General features: G+C 52.1%; 1 protein-coding gene across 1 annotated transcript in view; it reads right to left on the minus strand.

Annotated features, from left to right (window-relative positions):
* ACBD6 (acyl-CoA binding domain containing 6) overlaps positions 1–8,982 on the minus strand; it is an 88,191-nt gene extending 79,209 nt beyond the window's left edge. The window contains exons 1-3 of the mRNA XM_082002978.1: positions 8,755–8,982; positions 2,813–2,877; positions 2,201–2,297 (exon numbers count right to left, since the gene is read on the minus strand). Of these exons, the coding sequence (XP_081859104.1) occupies positions 2,201–2,297; positions 2,813–2,877; positions 8,755–8,943 (351 nt within the window). The 5' untranslated portion in view covers positions 8,944–8,982. The remainder of the gene's footprint in view (positions 1–2,200; positions 2,298–2,812; positions 2,878–8,754) is intronic.
* Between the last annotated feature and the right edge of the window lie 8,107 nt (positions 8,983–17,089).

Raw genomic sequence — 17,089 nt, forward strand, 5'->3', positions numbered from 1 at the left:
GAGTGAGAGGACTCCTGATAGCATTTTGGCCATATAAAAGTGGAATTAAAAGGAAGATGTAGTAGGAAGGACAGGTGGCTTCTTTTAAAGAAAGCAGTGGCACCTGTACTTAAACTTTTAAATTACATTCTCAGCTAAAGTAACTTCTCTGCTAGGCCTTTCTGCACCTGAGCATATTCCTTCAATGTAAAGCACTCAGATCTCTTAGCAGGTTTCTAGCTCAGTCACAGGCAAGGCACAGGAAAAGGAAAGAGTCAGGACATGAAATGCGGCACCCATGCAGCAGTGCAGGGACAGTAAACCAGGTAACACCCCACAGATTTTCCTCAACGTTATAGCTCTGTGCACCGAGACCACACAGAGGACAAAAAAAAAAAATCATTGCCTTCAGAAAGCCAAGAAATATATGCACAGCTACATGAGTGAGAGAAGCACATCTATTGCAGCACTGCAACAAAAGCATTTAAAGAAAGAAAAATCACATTTCTTTAAACGACTCCGACAACTCAGCCCTGCCATCTTCACAGAACCTTCTGTTCAGGCTCCAGCACTGCTCTCCTCCTGCAAGCCCACACTTCTTGCATCAACTACTCGAACAGGGATAGCGAAGCAACGCACGAACGAGCAAACACGCTGGTGCAACAGCACTACCCAGCACGGTCTAGCTTCTGCTGAGTCCTGGGGACAGGCTTATGCAAGGACAGCAGTGGGAAAAACATGCTCACACGCATTCAGTCCTCACCTTAGGGGAAGAGGGGAGGAACAGCGCTGCAAACCATTCTTTGCTTGCTACATGGTTTCTTTAAAATATTTTATTTTTTAAACTAGCAGATTACTGGACTTTCCTAGCTGACAGCTTCGTAACCTGAAGGTCACACCTGTGACAATAAGTATTTGTTTGAGGCAAGAAAGTGAAGGGACAAAGATAAGCTTGTCACCATGCATGAGAAGCATTGTTATAAACACAAGCTCTACCCAAGAAAATTCAGGAAAGTGTTGGGTGTTTTGTGTTTTTTTTTTTTTCTCAAATTTATTTATTGTTTAATAAATATTTATATGTTTCACTTTACACTGCTAGGCACTTCCTTCATTCAGGATCGTACGTGGATTCTTTTTAAATTATTTTATTTCTGTATGACAATTTTAGATTGGACAAGAATTTACACAGCAGGCAGCTAGCTTTTGCTAACTGCACTTCACAGCGTATTGCCAACAGCACTGCACAGCATATAAAACTATTTTCCCCAAGGGCATTAAAAAGAGTTTCCTCTAAACGACCATATTTCTTTGCTGCAAAAACAGGATCAACGCTATGAAACATGAACTAGTGAAGAAAAAACAATTACTCTTAAGTCTCCAGAACAGCATCAGAAGACAACTGAGAATCAAATTCTTGATTCATAAGCTTGTGCTCACACAGGATTTTGCTTCCAAAGCACAGGACCAAAAAAGAATCAATTTCCTACCGTGAAAAGAAATTACCCTGCCTTCAGCATTTTGCTATTAGTGAAATATCTCCACTCTATCTCCCATCAAAGGCACTACTTTTTCTAAAGAGCAATCCTCTTTAAAAATTGTATATTAAAAAAAAAAATCAGTCTACAAACAGGGAGATATCCTTAAATATTCAATCAAGTAATAAAGCTGATAGATGAAAGACAGATTAATTAAAATGACGGTACAGTCTCCCTATAACACACACATACAGGACTTAGAAATACACTTGCTATGTTGGAGTACCTAATCATAATCAGATTTGGTAATTTGCTGCACCGAAACAAAAAGGAAACATTTTTAGAATTGATCATTCAGTTCATGTCACTTTCATGGAGATTACTTTGTATTGATCAACATTTAAATAGTAGTTGAAAAGAGAAAGATGAGAAAAGGATAAAAAAGTATCTTTACATGCTAAATACAGCATGAACCAATAAAAGCAAAACAAATTAAATCACTATAGCCAAACCAACCCTGTGCATGCGCTCACTGTAATGAGGATAATTATGAATGAAAGAGATGGCTCTTCATGTCTCGGTCATAACAAAAGAAGAGGTTTTAAAAATTAATTTAGACTTTAATCTGCTCAAAAATGAAGTTTGCCATGCAGCAATTAAAAATCTGTGTGAAGCTGAACTGTTGTTAGCTTTATGAGGACACAAATGCTGGTTTGTTTTCTGAACAATATTTTCATGTTTCCTACCTGTGGATTCCAACTGGAGTCTAATTTTTTCACTGTAGCAATGTATTCCTGCATAGCTTGATGAGGGCTGGTATCTCCCAGGGCTTTCCAAGCCTCCCTAGGAGAGAGAGCAAAACACCAGCGAGCCACTCAGAGACAGCACAACATGTTTTTATAGTGTCATCAGTGGAACACAGTGAACAGGTTCATCTAAACACTTTCAGGGGGTGCAAAGTCATCTCTCATTCAGTTTGAAATGGTCAACTTTTCTCTGAAGCCGTGCATGGCCACTGTTAGTGCAGCATCCTGCTGTGAAACGATCTTTCAGAGGATCCTTATCCAGGCTGGATCACCACTTTGTGTTTACAAGGTAAAGTTGTAGGTATTTTCAAAGTTTTTGTTGTATGCAGGCTAGTTCTGGATGAACAAAGTAAATACAGGAGCCTGGTGCTTCATGTCTGCATCAGGCGTAGCAGCAAACATTTTCCTGTTAAACAAAGGATTTTAAAACCAGTTCAGTGGCAGACTCTCAGAGCTGACACCCTCTAGGTCCATAACTTGTCAACAGATGAGACAAAACGCAACAAAATGTAGAGCCAGAAACTGCTAGGAATTACAAGAACTTCCTCTTACCATTTCTGCTTTCCCTCAAAATCAAAGAAGCTTGGCTTGGGCGTGTTACAGGTTCCAAATTTCACCTAAAGAAAGGAAATTTCCTTCTGTTAGAACACAGCAAAGGGACTTGGATAAGGAAGTACTGGGTTCTGATGGTTTCGGGGCAATTTTGTTCTTCTGCCAAAGAAAGAGGTTTTGAGGGAAAGAACTGACACAACTCAACCCCACGTTACCCTCATTTTAGTGTTCCCACAGTTATTAGCGCCTCTGCATGCCTGTGTTTTCTTTGCGTGATGCAAGGAAAGCAATTTTGTTATGCAGTTCATTTCTTCTGCATGCATTACCCAACCAGCAAGTGATTTCTCATTTAATGTTATGTTTATTACCCAGCCAAATGCCTCATCCTCCACCAGCATCAAGAAAAATTCTGTTGATTAGGGTTTCTACAGAGATGATTATTCATTAAGGCAGAAATTCACCTGCTTCCGCAGAAAGCTCAAGTAAACAGACGTTGCTTAATTATTTTCAACATCCTCTGGAAGGCAAGGGGACAAACTCAGAGCAAAGGAATGCCAAGCAGCTTCTGAATTTGCTCCGAGGCATCTGGCTGCATAGGACACACTGCGTGAGAGAAGTCAAGGCCTGAGTGCCAGAGGTGAACCAGCCTGTCAGAAACAAGCCACAAATTAAAATGTGGGGGGAGAAATAAGGAACACAAGGAATCAAGGGAATGAGCCAGAATTGGTGGATGGATAAATGGGGGGGAAAAAAAAAAAAATCTTATAGCCAGTGTAAAATGGACTTGGTGCCAGAGGGATTCAGGCAGTTTTCCATGGGGTGGCGTGCCAAAGCCCTTCCTCTCACTGCAGGGAGGTCTAGCAGCCATATCTCCTCCACCATAAGCTCACCCACAAAGGGCAACGCAGAGGACTGACAGAGACTATGCCTGCCCAGGGCTCCAAAGGCACAGCCACGTTCCTGCAATGAGGCCAGTGCTGACAATTGCCTCAAGAACAGAGCAAGTAACAGGCTGAGATTTGGGCGAGAGAGATATTTTTTGAAGTTGGCTTAGAAGAATGTATGAGTGAATGTGCCCCTGCCTGGGTGAGCCAGCAAATATGGCTCAGGACCCACCAGACCTGGCTGTTATCAGTGCCCCCTTCTCATAGAAAATAAAGCCCTTTGCACACAGTTGTCAGTGCTAAAAATGAACCTACCCGAAATGAAAAGATCATTGCAAGGGAATGAATTTACACAAAACATGGGTGGTTGGGGTTTTTTTTGCTTTTCTTTTTTTAAATGGAAGTGTTATATATCCCACAGGGATGATGGATGAAAGACTGTAGGAGCCCGAGGAGAACCACAGCTCCAAATGCAACAGCCCCTGGGAAACAGTTATCACAGCAAGTCCCCATAACACAGGGCACAGCCCAGTGCAAAGGAAGCCCAGCACTGGGGGGTATTTAAGCAGATCCCAGGGAGAGAACATGGTTGTTCTGCAGGTGGGCAAAAGCTGCTGGTTGAACATTTTGTTAGCCAAGCAAAAACAAACCGCATTCATCAAATGTTTTATGAAATATGCTCAAATGTTCAGGCAGGTGAAGTGCTTAAATCAACTAACAATTCTTCACCTTAACAGGGTGGGGATTTTATGCTGAGGACAGAATCATTAATCAGGCTTTAAAGAGAACATGCCCATGCTGAGAGATATTTATTAGTTACACTATGTTTTCATTTAAAGTGTTAGAGGATATGAGTGACTGTAACCAAAATTAATTTTCTGTACAACTGACTGTCTCCCAGTGAGCAATTCATTCAAATTAGAACATCTTAGCTGGCCTTTAAAACAACGTATTGCATTTCATGGAGAAATAGAAGAAAGGGCTAGCAACAGTTAAGTCCTATAAATCTGTCATGATTCATGCTGTACTGTAAATGTTTTCCCCTGTGCTCAGAAGAGGCCTGGACTACTTGTTTTAAAAAACAAAACAAACATGGAAATAAAATGCAAATTCATTATCTGCAGGGAAAATGCCTGCTGGGCAATTCTTTAGTTCAACATCTAACCTGCAAAAATTGGCCAAGTTGGATAAAAAAAAAATCTCATCTGTTTTAATATTAATTTTCCACTGCCATCATCAAAACACGACAGCAGTTTCCTCTCTTTAGATCTGGCATTCAAAGGCTGTTCCAGCATCGGGAAAGACTGTTAGTAACATCGATAGTAATACAAATCAAGGAACAATAGTTAAATTTCATCCATCAAAAGGAGAAAAAAAAGTGCACTTATGCCCTGTTTGCTATTTTGAGATATATTAAAAAGACTTGCAATGGATTTGTTGGAAAGAAGAAACAAAAGGTTTTGGCTTCCCTCTTTTTGCTGCAAGACTCCATAATGCATCAGAAACCAACCAGGAACCTAACATTAGAGAGGACCTGAGCCTGACAGCTGAGGAAGGGGAGGTTTTTGCTAAATATGCCAGGGCAAATTCATGGCAAATACTAAGGGGGGGCAGGAATTTTGTGAGGGATTCTGCCCGTCTGCTACTTCCCTGGAAGGCGTCAAAAGCTGTTTTTCTTCATAGGCAGCAGAAAGACAAGAGCCCGTATGAGTATTTCAAGTCAGAGTTTCTCATTCTGTGTCCACAAAATAATTACTGATGGTCTCCAAGGGGCTGACTGTTCACTTAAGGCTTAGCTCTCCTCATTTACAGTTCATAAGCTGCATTAAAAAAAAAAAAAGACAGCCAGACCAGAATGCATTAAATACTTTCCTAGTATTGCTTCTGCATGCAGAGTCGTACAAAATGACCCAGGCAGCTCCAAATGGAAAGTGTCTGTAGACATCTCCATTTGTGGCCAAAATGGAAATTTAGAAGCCTTGGATGAAGCCTTCACCCGAGAGCTGAAGGTCACAACATCCAGAAGGGTGCTGGGATAGACAGACGCTCAGAGCTGTGGTAGCGCTGCATACCATCCCCATACAACTTCAGCTGCTGGTCCAGAGCATGGTAAACCTTGAGATTCTCCTTACCCATCACTCCACAGCTGATCCCCGGCCCTGGTATTGGAGGGAAACAGGCTCTTTGCTCATTTTTCCATGAGTACATTTATACAGCAGGGAGTTCCAGCCAAATGTTCTTACCCAATTGTAAATCTTGTAAGGTGAATCATATTTGCAACCTCCCTGCGGAGTAGTAAGAAGAACAGAACTCACCTCCATGGACAGCAGGGATAAGTTCTAACTGTACATGGGCCAAAGTAAGCTGAATTTCTTTGGCAAGACAGGAATTCCTGCCCGTTCCTGCCCAAAGCTCTGCCCCATCCCATGGGAAAGCCCTGTACTCAACTGACAAAGTGGGGCCTACGGAAGAACAAGCAATTATATTATATTCTTGATGATATTCTTGAGCCTACACTCACAGACACCATAAGCCTCGTTTAGCCAGTGGCACTGCGTTTCCAGTTTGCCTGCACCTTTCAGCATTTACTTAGGTGCTGGCACATACTCCTCCTGACAGAGCCCTACCAACTAGTCTGTTCTTCCTCCTGTTCTGGGGCAGAGTCGTAAACTCAGCAACATCTTCTAAAAACCTCACTGGAGATGACAGCTAAGCAATTCCCTTATTTTCAAGTCTCTGACACATAAACAAAATCAGAGAGAAAAGTAATAAAATCCTGAAATGGCCTCCAATAAAAGGTAATAAAATTCCAGGAAAATGCCTATATACCCAAACAGTTTGAAATAAATAATATACAGTATTTTAACAGAGAGCTCAGCTGTTACTGTCACCTCTTTTATGATGGTGCTGTGTCTTAAATCAAAGCCCTTAGTGACATAAAACACTAAACTGAGGAAAGACAAGGATGCCAAATCAAGAACAGTGGACAGATCTGAGTCAGCACCTTTTGTGTGCTAGCAATACTACTGTCCACCGGAGTAATATATTAGGAGCCCATTATGCATACTGATACAGCTGCTATAATTAAATAGAGAAAACTTGCATTAAGCACCCTCCTTTTGATTTAAAGCACAAAACACTGCAAAACTCAAAGTTAGCAGAACATAATGCTGCAGTAGCTGTGCTAGCAAGCTTCTCCCACCTCCCGCGCTGTCCTCCCAGGCACTGTGTAACAGGGACAGCACCTTTCTGGCCAGCACTGGGCAGCCAAAGGCACAGAAACACAGGAGCCAAGCACGGCCTGAAACCAAGGAGCACAAAGGCTGTTGCATCCTGCTTGGCCAGGGACAAGAGGGACAGTGGAGAAGAGAACAGAAGTGCCCTGTTCCTCTCAGCTGAAGGCAACTGGAAATCTGTGCTGACACAGTGTAATTATCATATTTTTCTGACTTGTATCAAAACTGTTGTGAAATAGCTTCTGATATAAGTAATTTTTAACATTAAACACCTTACTGGTCTTACAGAGCTAACACCAGGAAACCCTTTGCAGTCTGTTGACAATCGCAAGCTGATACACAAGCAACGCCTTCCCATTTCCACCTAGGACATTACAAAGCATTTGCAACAGAGAGAAAAAGAAGAGGTTATTTGCAACAAGTCTCCTGAGAATATAGACAAAAAATTACAGAGGAGAAAAAAACACCCTTTCCTTTCATCTTATCCTAGGCATGGTCTTCTTGTTCTTAAAAGGTCTCCTAGTATTTTTTTTTTTACCCTTCCTTTTTTTTTAAAGGCAAAGAGAAACCTGGAGACCTATTTAAGCACTAGAAAAATCTGAAAAGAAAAATCTCACGTGCCCATCTGCTTTTAATACAATTAATGTCCACAAATTACAGCCTAGGAGCTTAGAGGATAATTAAGTATTACACTGAAAAATGAAAGCACTTATAAGTGGCAGTAGTAGGACAAGGGTACTCCATATAGAAGCAGAATCATGGGGAAGATGTACACACCCAGCTTAGACTATTAATCCAAACAGATGGGATTCAGTTCCACATTCAGTTTTCAAGTAAAGGCAGCACCACTTGCCACACACCTGAGTCTCCTTTATACTTTTTAGTCTTCCAAGTGTAACAACACTTCACAATTTTTCTGTTTCTCCAGCTTAGGTGATTATTACAGTCCTCTGTATCTCAATTAGTGCTTTTTCTGGTTTGTTTTACATAAATTCTCCCACAGGAGCAGCAAAAAAGCTACACCGTGTATTCCCACAGGATGCATCCTAGAGCTTGCCCAGTTCACAGGGACTGAATGGGAAAGAGAATCACATTTAATGTGATAACTCGAACCAAGCAGTTTAGTTTCCCAGTCCACTCTAAGGCCCTCCACAGGAGGATCTGCACAGGCACGTCCTTCACCTGGTCACATCAAAACTCCAGAGATTTAATTCTCACACCTGGGTCATTACTGCAGGTCCCAGATGTCTCCAACAGGGAGGGAGCACTGGCGCAAGCCGTGCACCACACACCCATGCCCTCACCTTCGCCAACCTGTCCCACCACCCAGCAGGCCAGGCAGCCGCATACACCGGACGCGTAACTCCGCAAAGACTCAACAGCCACTGTGACAGGCCACCAACCCACCCATGACCTGTCACAGCCAACGACAAAGGCCAAATCCTCCACGCGCAGGCCCCGAAGCCAAACCCATGTCTCCACAGCTGAGGCCATCAGCCTGGCATTAGGGCTACCCACGCCGGGCGAGGGGGAAGGCAAGGAACAACAACCAGTGTGATGAATTTAGCAGGACACTGTCCCACCAGGCTTCGTCTACCTTCACCACAGGCGAAGCCAGAGGCACCCAACCCCCTGACACAACTCCTTCCCCATGGCACCATCGCATTTTGTGCGGCAGCTGCCCAGGCCCTTTCCGGGAGAGCCCCGGGCCCGGCCCCCTCTCCTTCCCCGGGCCCCATGCCCCACTCGCAGCCCGGTGCTGGCCGCGGGGTGCCCGAGCTCAAGCCGCGGGTCGTGCCGGGCCGCTCCGGTCCCGCCTCACCTGCTTGTAGCGGGCGTACAGGTAGAGCAGCTGCTCCTTGCTGGCGGCGGGCAGCAGCGCCGGCAGCCGCTCGGCCGCTTGCTCGAAGAGAGCGGCCAGGTCGCGGCCCGGCGGCGGCGTCCACGTCTCCTCGGAGCCCGAACTCACCTCACCGCCGCTGCCGGCCGCCGCCAGCGGGGGCGACGCCATGGCGGCCCGCCGCCCGCCCAGTTCGTCTGCCGCGCCGGTCCCCCTCACGCCTCGGTACGCGCGGCCGGGCTGCCCGGCGGGAAACGCGCGCCGTGCCCGACGGTTCCGGGATGGCCGCAGGCGCAAGCGCGGCATGTCGGCGAGCAGGAGAGACGTCCCCTAAACTCGGCTTTTATAACGCCCCGCCCGCGGCTCTGCTGATGCGATTAAACAGAAACACCCGACGAGGGGGCCGCCCGCACCCTCAAACTTTTTATAACCTTTGCCCATCGTGAGCCCTCCACCCCGCCCCAGCACCCCGCGCCCCCAAGCCCCCCCCGGCCCTTGGCTGGGGCCCGCGCCCCTCGAGGTCCTGTCCCGGGAGCCGGTGCCACCGTTCCCGCGGCGGCCGGGCCGGTGGGGGGGCCCGCCGCGCCCCCGCTGCCGCTGGAGGGCACTCGCAGGCCGCCCGCGGCTCCGGGCCGGGCGGGCGACGGGCTGGGCGGGGGGCTCGGCCCTCGGTAGCGGCAGGGGAGGGACGGCGGGCACCGGATCGCGGCCAGCATCGTCCCGGGATGTGGGTGGCGGCCCTGCCCGCCACCCCGGGGGTCCCGGCCAAGCGCCAGCCCGGAGGCGGTTTATATTTAGCCCGGTATCCGCTTCGGGCGGAAAGTTCCCCCCTCCCTGGCACAGCTGTCGAGTCCATCTCCCTCCTCCACCCCCGGCCTCAGCAAATGGCAGCCCTGAGTCCCGCGGGGAAACCTCGGCCACCCCGGCAGCGCCCCGACCCGCTGCTCCTCCGGCCGCCCGGGCCGGGAGCGCTGCTCCCCCAGGCCCGCTGCGTCGCATGGGGGGGCTGCCCCACAGCGTGACCCCATCTCGCGGGTGGGGACGCTGAGGCAAAGAGGGGCAAGCAGCCAGCCGGGGTTTTGCATGGTGGTTTTGGAGGTCTCCTGCCTCAATCCAAAGCACTGTTGGATGCGCTCTCGCTCCCCCGGGTGTGAGGATGAGGATGAAGGTGCACCCCTGACGTGGTCCGTCTGCATGGCTGCTCGCGGTCTCCCGGCCACGTCCCAGGTGCTGCAGACTCACTCGTGCAGCCTGTGAACAACGCACGTACCCGTCTCTCCATCCTGGGGCTCGTAGGTGGAAATGCAGGAGCTGTAGAAAAAAGACCTTCCATCAGAAATAAGCTGGGTTTTGTTCTCTTACTCCCTTCTCGGCCCCTTCCCTGCCTCACTGGGTGTGGGAGGTTTTGCTTGGGGAGCAAAAAGCCCCAACACAGCCAGGGCAGCACGCTGGAGCATCACTGGAGCCCATAGACGTGGCCCTGCAGGGCCACCAAGCCATGGCAATGTCCCCGTTTTTGGGCTGTGCATACAAGAAGGGGGTCAGGGTCTAACTGTGGGAGCGTAGCTCCACCATAGCCCTGGACAGAGCAGGAGGGGACCGCTGCATCCAGCCCCTGCCAGAGCAGCGGTGTGGCCACCGTCTGCTCAGTACCAGAGCCAAGATGGGCTCAGCTGTGCCAGAGCCAGGAGCGTGCCTGCAAGCACCCGCTCTGCCCGGGGCTGCCTGCTGAGGAGACGGAGGGGGCCCTGCGAGCGGGTCTGCAGCCCCCGAAGCCTCCTTGTCTGTGCAGGGGGGGATGAAGCCCCAGCTTGAACCAGGAGTGGGGCAAAAGATGGAAACAGCTTGGCTCTGCTGCTTGCAAATAAAAAATAATAACTCCTCTCCAGTGCGTGATTAACAGCCAGCCTCATAAACAGACTGCAATATTTACAGCGAACTTGTCCTCCCCACCACTCTCCACCAGAAGCCGATCGGCTCCATCCAGCTGGCCGTGTCGCCCCGACCAGCCCCGCTCGCCGCGGGGAAGCATCACCTGGTCTGAGCCTTGCGGCGTTCCGCAAGGGACAGGCACAGGGGCAGCCTGGCGGGATGGGACCCTCCCTGAACAGCTTGGAAAAAGTACTCGCAGCAAATTAACCGAAGCGCACAGCCTCCACGTGCTCTCTGGCTCGTCTCCATGGTGAGAGAGTCCTCGCTGCCTTGCTGGGTTTCTTCTCTCTCTGCTAGATCTCTCTCACTTTCTCCTTGCCTTTTTTTTTTTTTAAAAAGCGACTGTACCGAGGGCCTGATCCTTCCTTCCACCCCCTCGCTTTGGCAGGCGTGGGAGCAGGTGTGACGCCAGGCATCCGCGGAGGCGTTCGGAGCCTGGCATGCACACGCTGAGGATGGGGATGCTGGGCTCAGGCGTGCTCTGGGGGATGATATTTGGTTGGTTGCTGGTCCCCGGCAGCCTGGGAGAGGGCAGGACGGGTGCTTGCGGGATGCTGGTGCTGATGCCCGTGTGTCGGATGCACCAACCACCCCCTGCAAACATGAAGCAGCACAGGACTGGGAGAGTCCCAGTCATCCCAGTATGAGGTGGGCTGAATTTGGCCAATTCTCCCAGCCCCTGGCTGCAAAGTGCTCAAAACCAGGAGCGTTATGAGCACCAAGCAGTAAAAAAAATCTTGCAGGGCCATTGCGCAAGCTGGCGTGTGGGTCAGCCCCCCGTCCCGCGCTGCAATCGCAAAAGCACAATAACAGGCTGTGACCAGCAGTGCCGAGCAGGGAAAAAATATCCCTGTATAATTATCATATCCATCCTGCCGGTCAGCCTGGAGACCTCTCATTGTCCCTCTGCGGAGGGCAGAGGCCACTGCGCACACCAAACCCTGGCCAGCCTGGAAGCAACATCTAAAGGGATCCTTGTGAGCTAAGCTATGATTACATTTATTTTTTTTCCACAACAAAAGAAGAAGGAGGCAATTAAGAGCTGGTCGGTTTGTGGCCGTGCTTTTTACTGCGAGAGACACCTTTCTATGGAGGAGGAGCAGGCTGCAGGCTGGGGACGCGTGTGCCCTCCCGAGGACGAGGGGCTGGGGGAGCAGGGGGAGCCCAGGCATGTTGCCTTTGCCACACGTCCCCCCTTGGCACTGCCAAGCCCCCCCCAAAGCCAGGGACCCCCAGGCTGGGCCAGGCTTTGCCCGCTGACGCAGCTTGGAGCTGCGCGGGTGGCAGCTGCCCACCAAAGCCTCCTCTTGGCAGGACACGAGGCTGATGGTCAAGAGCTTTTCTGCTGGTCTCCAAGATCACCAAGTCCCCGCTGTGAAAAACCAAGCTGTGCTGCGACTTTCTGGCAGGCGGCATGCCGGTGCCATGCTTCGGGCTCCGTATTTTATCCCACCCTCTCTTCCTATGGTGTTACCACCTCTTGCATCTATTCCGGGTCCTGCGCCAAGAAGGTCCTTTCACTGGTGGCTCCCCAAGCCCCACGTCCCCCGTGCAGAAAGCAGACCCTGGAGCACAGCCGCCTCCCCGCGTTGAGCCCCACCTGCATCCTTCCCTGCCCGGACCCGCAGGCGGAGGGCTGGCGTGGGGCTCGGGATGGAACGGTGCCCAGCCCGTCAGGCAGGGACGGGGCGGCATGGGCCCGTCTCGAGCTGTGATTTACATCTGAAATATGGATTTTTTTACATGTATCGCTACGCGCGGTACACGTCATGGCACCCGCCTCGCCTTCGCCCCTGCAGTGGGAGAGGGAGGAGGGGAGATGACCACCCACTGCTGCCCCTCTGCTCCACACACTCGCCGCTTTAGCAGAGAGATGGAAAAAAAAAACCTGCTCAGAGCAGGTTTTTTTTCTCAAACAAGGCAGAGCAAGTGCACACCCTGCTCAATATTTTTGGGAGCTGATAGATGCCGTAGCAGCCAGGAGCCCGCGGTGTGGCTGTGAGAGCCGTGCCCCCCTGTCCCTGACGAGGGAGGTGATTTCCATGAAATGGAAATGGAATCACAGGCAGCGGGAAACCAAAATTCAATACTGGATGGGGAAGAAGCTCAACAAAGGGCTGAGGGCTCTGCCCCGGCATAAACAAGGTCTCCCTCGCTTGTATCTGCGGAGGTCAGCTCCGTTGCACATCTTACCTGCATTCGTGATAGCACCAGGGCCATTTGTTTGTGTATAATAAAGGGGATCTGGGAGAAAAGCATGTAATTAGCACATCCATCATATAGCTTTTTCAGGTATCAATAAAACATCGATTCCCTTCTTCCATAAATTCCCGTGCCGTGGTGAATACAAATCAGTAGCCGCGATGGAAAAGGAATGCATAACCCCCCTCAGAAGTGCATAAATCTCCCCTCTCCCCGGCATATCATTAAACCTCTTAAATACTGATGGAAAAACTCCTCTGCCGGGTGCCAAGCGCCGCTTCCCGAGCGTGCCCAAAGCCTGGCTGGGCAACGCGGGCAGCGGGCTGGGCTGGTCTCAGCCACGCTGTGATTGCAACACCGCAGCTAGCCGGCGGTTCAAAGGTTGCAGCCGGAGCTGAGCAAATAGTGGATCTTTCCATGGAGAGAGGTATCTCGCCACTAAGTCTTTTCAGTTTGGGGCAGTCAGCTGAAATTTTGCATGGTATTTTGTTTTCTGAATTCCAGTGAAAAAAACATAAGAAATTTCAGTTTTGTTTGACCTAGGGTGTTTTGCTTGGTGTAAAACAAACACAGAAAGCTTCATTTCTGTTTCACTTTATTCAGCCTCCAGCTCCATTCATCCCCTTTCCCACCTTTTTTCCTGCATGTGCAAAAACTGCAGCAGAGCCCTGAGTTTTGAAACAAAACCCTAGGTCTTATTCCTTGAAAACAGCAAAATAAGAAGTCGCTTAAGGGGTTTTTTGTCTTCGCCTAAGCTAATTATGAAATGTAGCTCGCTTTTGGACGTTTCGGTTCTCCCGAAATCAAAAGAGCCGAGGCGTTGGGCAGGAAAGCCCCTGCTGCAGGGCTGCCTCTTGCCAGCCCCCCCTTGTCTCACATCTCCCCACGGCAGCAGACAGCGAGTAATGGCTCTGTTTGTCACTGCCCTGTCACTGCAAGGCCACAGACGTCCCTCATCTTGCTCTCCATCTCCCCCAGGCAAAGTCCTCTGCATCGCTCTGGTACCCGGCTCCCAAACCCCTCGGCAGCGCCCCGGCCGCTGTGGCTGGTGGCCCCTGGGTGCACCAAACATCTCACGGGCAGCAGATCTCGACCGTAGTGTCGGCAAGACGTGCCTGACCGTGCCCGGCCGGAGATGCTGCCCTCACCTGCAGCCCACCTCGGGGTTATCCGGGGCCACCGGCAGCACTTCTCCCCGGCGAGCGCCTGGACCCACGGTCTGGCCCTGCACAGCCCTGGGGCAATCCTCCATCGTGCCCACGGAGGTGAGCACCAGCTGGCGTGCTCAAGGAGCTCTCCTCACTGGGGAGCATCCCGCATCCCTCCCCAAACCTTCCTTTACTGGGGAGTCTCCCATATCCCTCCCCAAGCCCTCCCTGAGCACCGCCTGTGGGGCACAAGGTACACGGGAAGAGGGGATGCAGCTCCAGAAAAGCCGCTCCCGACCCCTTCCCTGCTCTGGGGCTGGCTCCGCTCTCCGCCAGCGAGGAGCCATCGAAGGGAGTGCCTGTAACTGCCGCTGTCAGCGGTCACAATCGCGGCGCTGCCGTTACAAATGGCTCCAGCCCGACTTTTACTTACAGATTTCCCTCACGTGATGCTACAAGTCGTGCGAGGAAAAACCTGCGCCGCAGAAAAGCAATTACGCCTTCCAGCTCTGTGGAAGGAGATTTATGGCTTGTTTTGGCCATAAAATAGAGCGGGCAGGGCTGGGGCTGCAGGTCGGCGTGTCCCGGCCGGGCAGGCTGGGGTGGTTCGGAGGAGGGGGATGCCCGGCGTCCCCTCCGCATCGCCCCGCCGGGGGTGAGCTGGGGCGTCAGAGCCCCTGCCCCTGCCGTGGTCCCGGTTAGCAGGGCAAGGGCTTTAACCTAATTCCTGCCAGACATATAAAATCATGACAACGTCTGAGACCCCCCCCGCAGCCGCGGGGGACGGGGGTCTCAGGCTGTAGAGGCGACCCTTGCCAGGTCTGCTGGCATCGATCAGAGGCACCGAGAAATGCCGGGGGACTTTCTGCCCACGTGCGGTTTGCGGCACCAGGACTAATTTCTGTGACGAGGACAAAGGCTCGTGTCCAGCCCGTGGCTGCAGTCGGAGACCGGAGCCGTTGTTTTCCGAGCGGCTGGCTGGGAACAGATGTGGACCCCCCAGCACAGACTCAGCCCCGCCGCTCCCCGGCACAGCCGCCGTGCCACCTCTTGCTCCCCGCCCCGGTGGCACGAGGACCTTTGGGATATGTCCCCACTTGCTTTAAACGATTCTTTCCAACCTGTCGTCTGTCCCGAGGTTGCAGGACCTGGAGCCGTGCGTTACGGCCCCCGCGGACGGTTCACGCTCAGCCCCGCTGCCTAAGGGAATGACACGGAGACTCACCGTTCCTTCCAGGCCAGGCAAGACCTTCCATGGAGAAACAGCCTAACCTAGTCCTGTCCCAGGACATCACCAAGCGGACTTGCTGTGGACAAGCTCCGTCCCCTGCAAGGCGGTGGGGGCATCAGCAGGAGCGGACCCCCCCGAGGATGCTCGCCGCGCGGGGCTCCAGCCAGGCAGGGTCAAGCCAGGTTTGGCAGTTTTTTTGCTGTTTTCCCAACGCAGCCGGTGCCAGTAGGAAGCCTGTGGCCTTTTGTGCGCTTCGATAAGGTTCAGAGGTTGTTAAAAAACCCACGCAGCTATGGCAGGCTTTCCAAAAATTCCCAGAAAGCCTGGCCGGGTTTGGAGAATTCTGCCATAGCTATTACCACACACCTCAACCTCGCCTGCACTTGGTTTTTTGTTGCCGTTACGGACCTGCTGGTTAAGGGACGCGGGTTCAGCGCAGAGGGTCGCGGCGGCCGCTGCTTTGGCGTGCTTGTGGCAGCTTGGCGCCTGCAGCGCCGATACCCCGAGATGCGCCGATACCTCGTGTTTCCTCCGTGACCTGCCGCGGCTCCGGCGTGACGGCGGCGTTGGCTGCGCGAGCTGGCAGCAGCGGCTCCGGGGACGCCGTTTCTTGTCCCAGGTCACCTCCCTTCCCGGCGTTTAGGGGGGTGCTGCCTCCCCTTCCTTTGCCCCCCTCGTGTGGTATATCCCCCTGGGAAGGGGCCAGCAGCCAGGATGGCGATGGGGAGGTGGGAGCGTGTTTAAGGAGGAAAGCGAGGTTGGGGTAAACAGGACGGGGACGGTCCCAAGGCCACTTGGCACTTTACCAGCCCCTGTCCCCTGGAAAACAGCCCGAAGGGATAAGGGTCCATCCTGCCCCAGGGCACGGCGGGGCAATGCCACGGCCACGGAGGGGAGCTGGGGGGCATGGACGCTGCTCTCCCGCAGCCGCAACGGGCGAGGAGGGGGGTTTAGCAGTGGGGCAGTGCTGGGGCCGGAGCAAGGGAGGGCAGAGGCTCATCCCGCGGCTCGCTTGGAAGCAGCCCAGGCAGCTCCGGGGCTCGGAGGAAGCAGCTCTTGTTTCTTCTCTAATTTTAGACCTTTTTGGGGTGTTCGGTTTTCTTAACCACCGGTCAGCTGCTGTCTTTTCGCACAAAGCAAGCGTGCATAAATTAAACCAGACACGTATGTATGTGTTGGGAATGATCCAGGAGCAATCACTTACGCGCCAGCGAAGGGCGTGAATCCCCCCCATCTGCTCCGGGTTGTAAGAGAGCACAGCGAGCCCCCGGCCCAGCCGCTGCCAGCGCAGCCCCCCGGGGCTCGCCCCTCTACGGCCGTGGGGGACACTGCACCCCTCACATCGCAGGAGTGGGGCTGGAAGCGACCTGGCAGGGGCATCTTCCCCCAAACCGTCTGAGCAGCTGGTTTTTGGTCTTGGGTTTTTTTTTTTTTTCTTATTCCCCGCTCCCTCCACGGGGCAGGCTCCCGGCAACGGGGAGCGGCTGTGCTTTGGATTTTGCTCCGTGTTTCTGCATCCCGACGCGTTTCGGTAGCAATCGTGCCTCTACAGGCGGGCTTGCAGCCAGGGGTAGGTTGTTGCCCGACTTTGGGATTTTTAGCATCGGGCACGTTGACACTAGCTGAGCAATGCACTGGCCAAATCCTGCTCTGGAGAGCGCAGGGGAGGCGATACATAACCCGGCGGGGCATGGCCGCTGCCCACAGACCCACATGCCCATGAGCTGGCAGCTGGACACAGGGCTGCCCTGTCCCTGGGGGTGGCTCTTGGGGATCTTGAGTCCTAAATCCACCTCCGTGACGG

Source organism: Phaethon aethereus (genome assembly GCF_964289735.1).
Source record: "Phaethon aethereus genome assembly, chromosome: 8".
NCBI lineage: Eukaryota > Metazoa > Chordata > Aves > Phaethontiformes > Phaethontidae > Phaethon > Phaethon aethereus.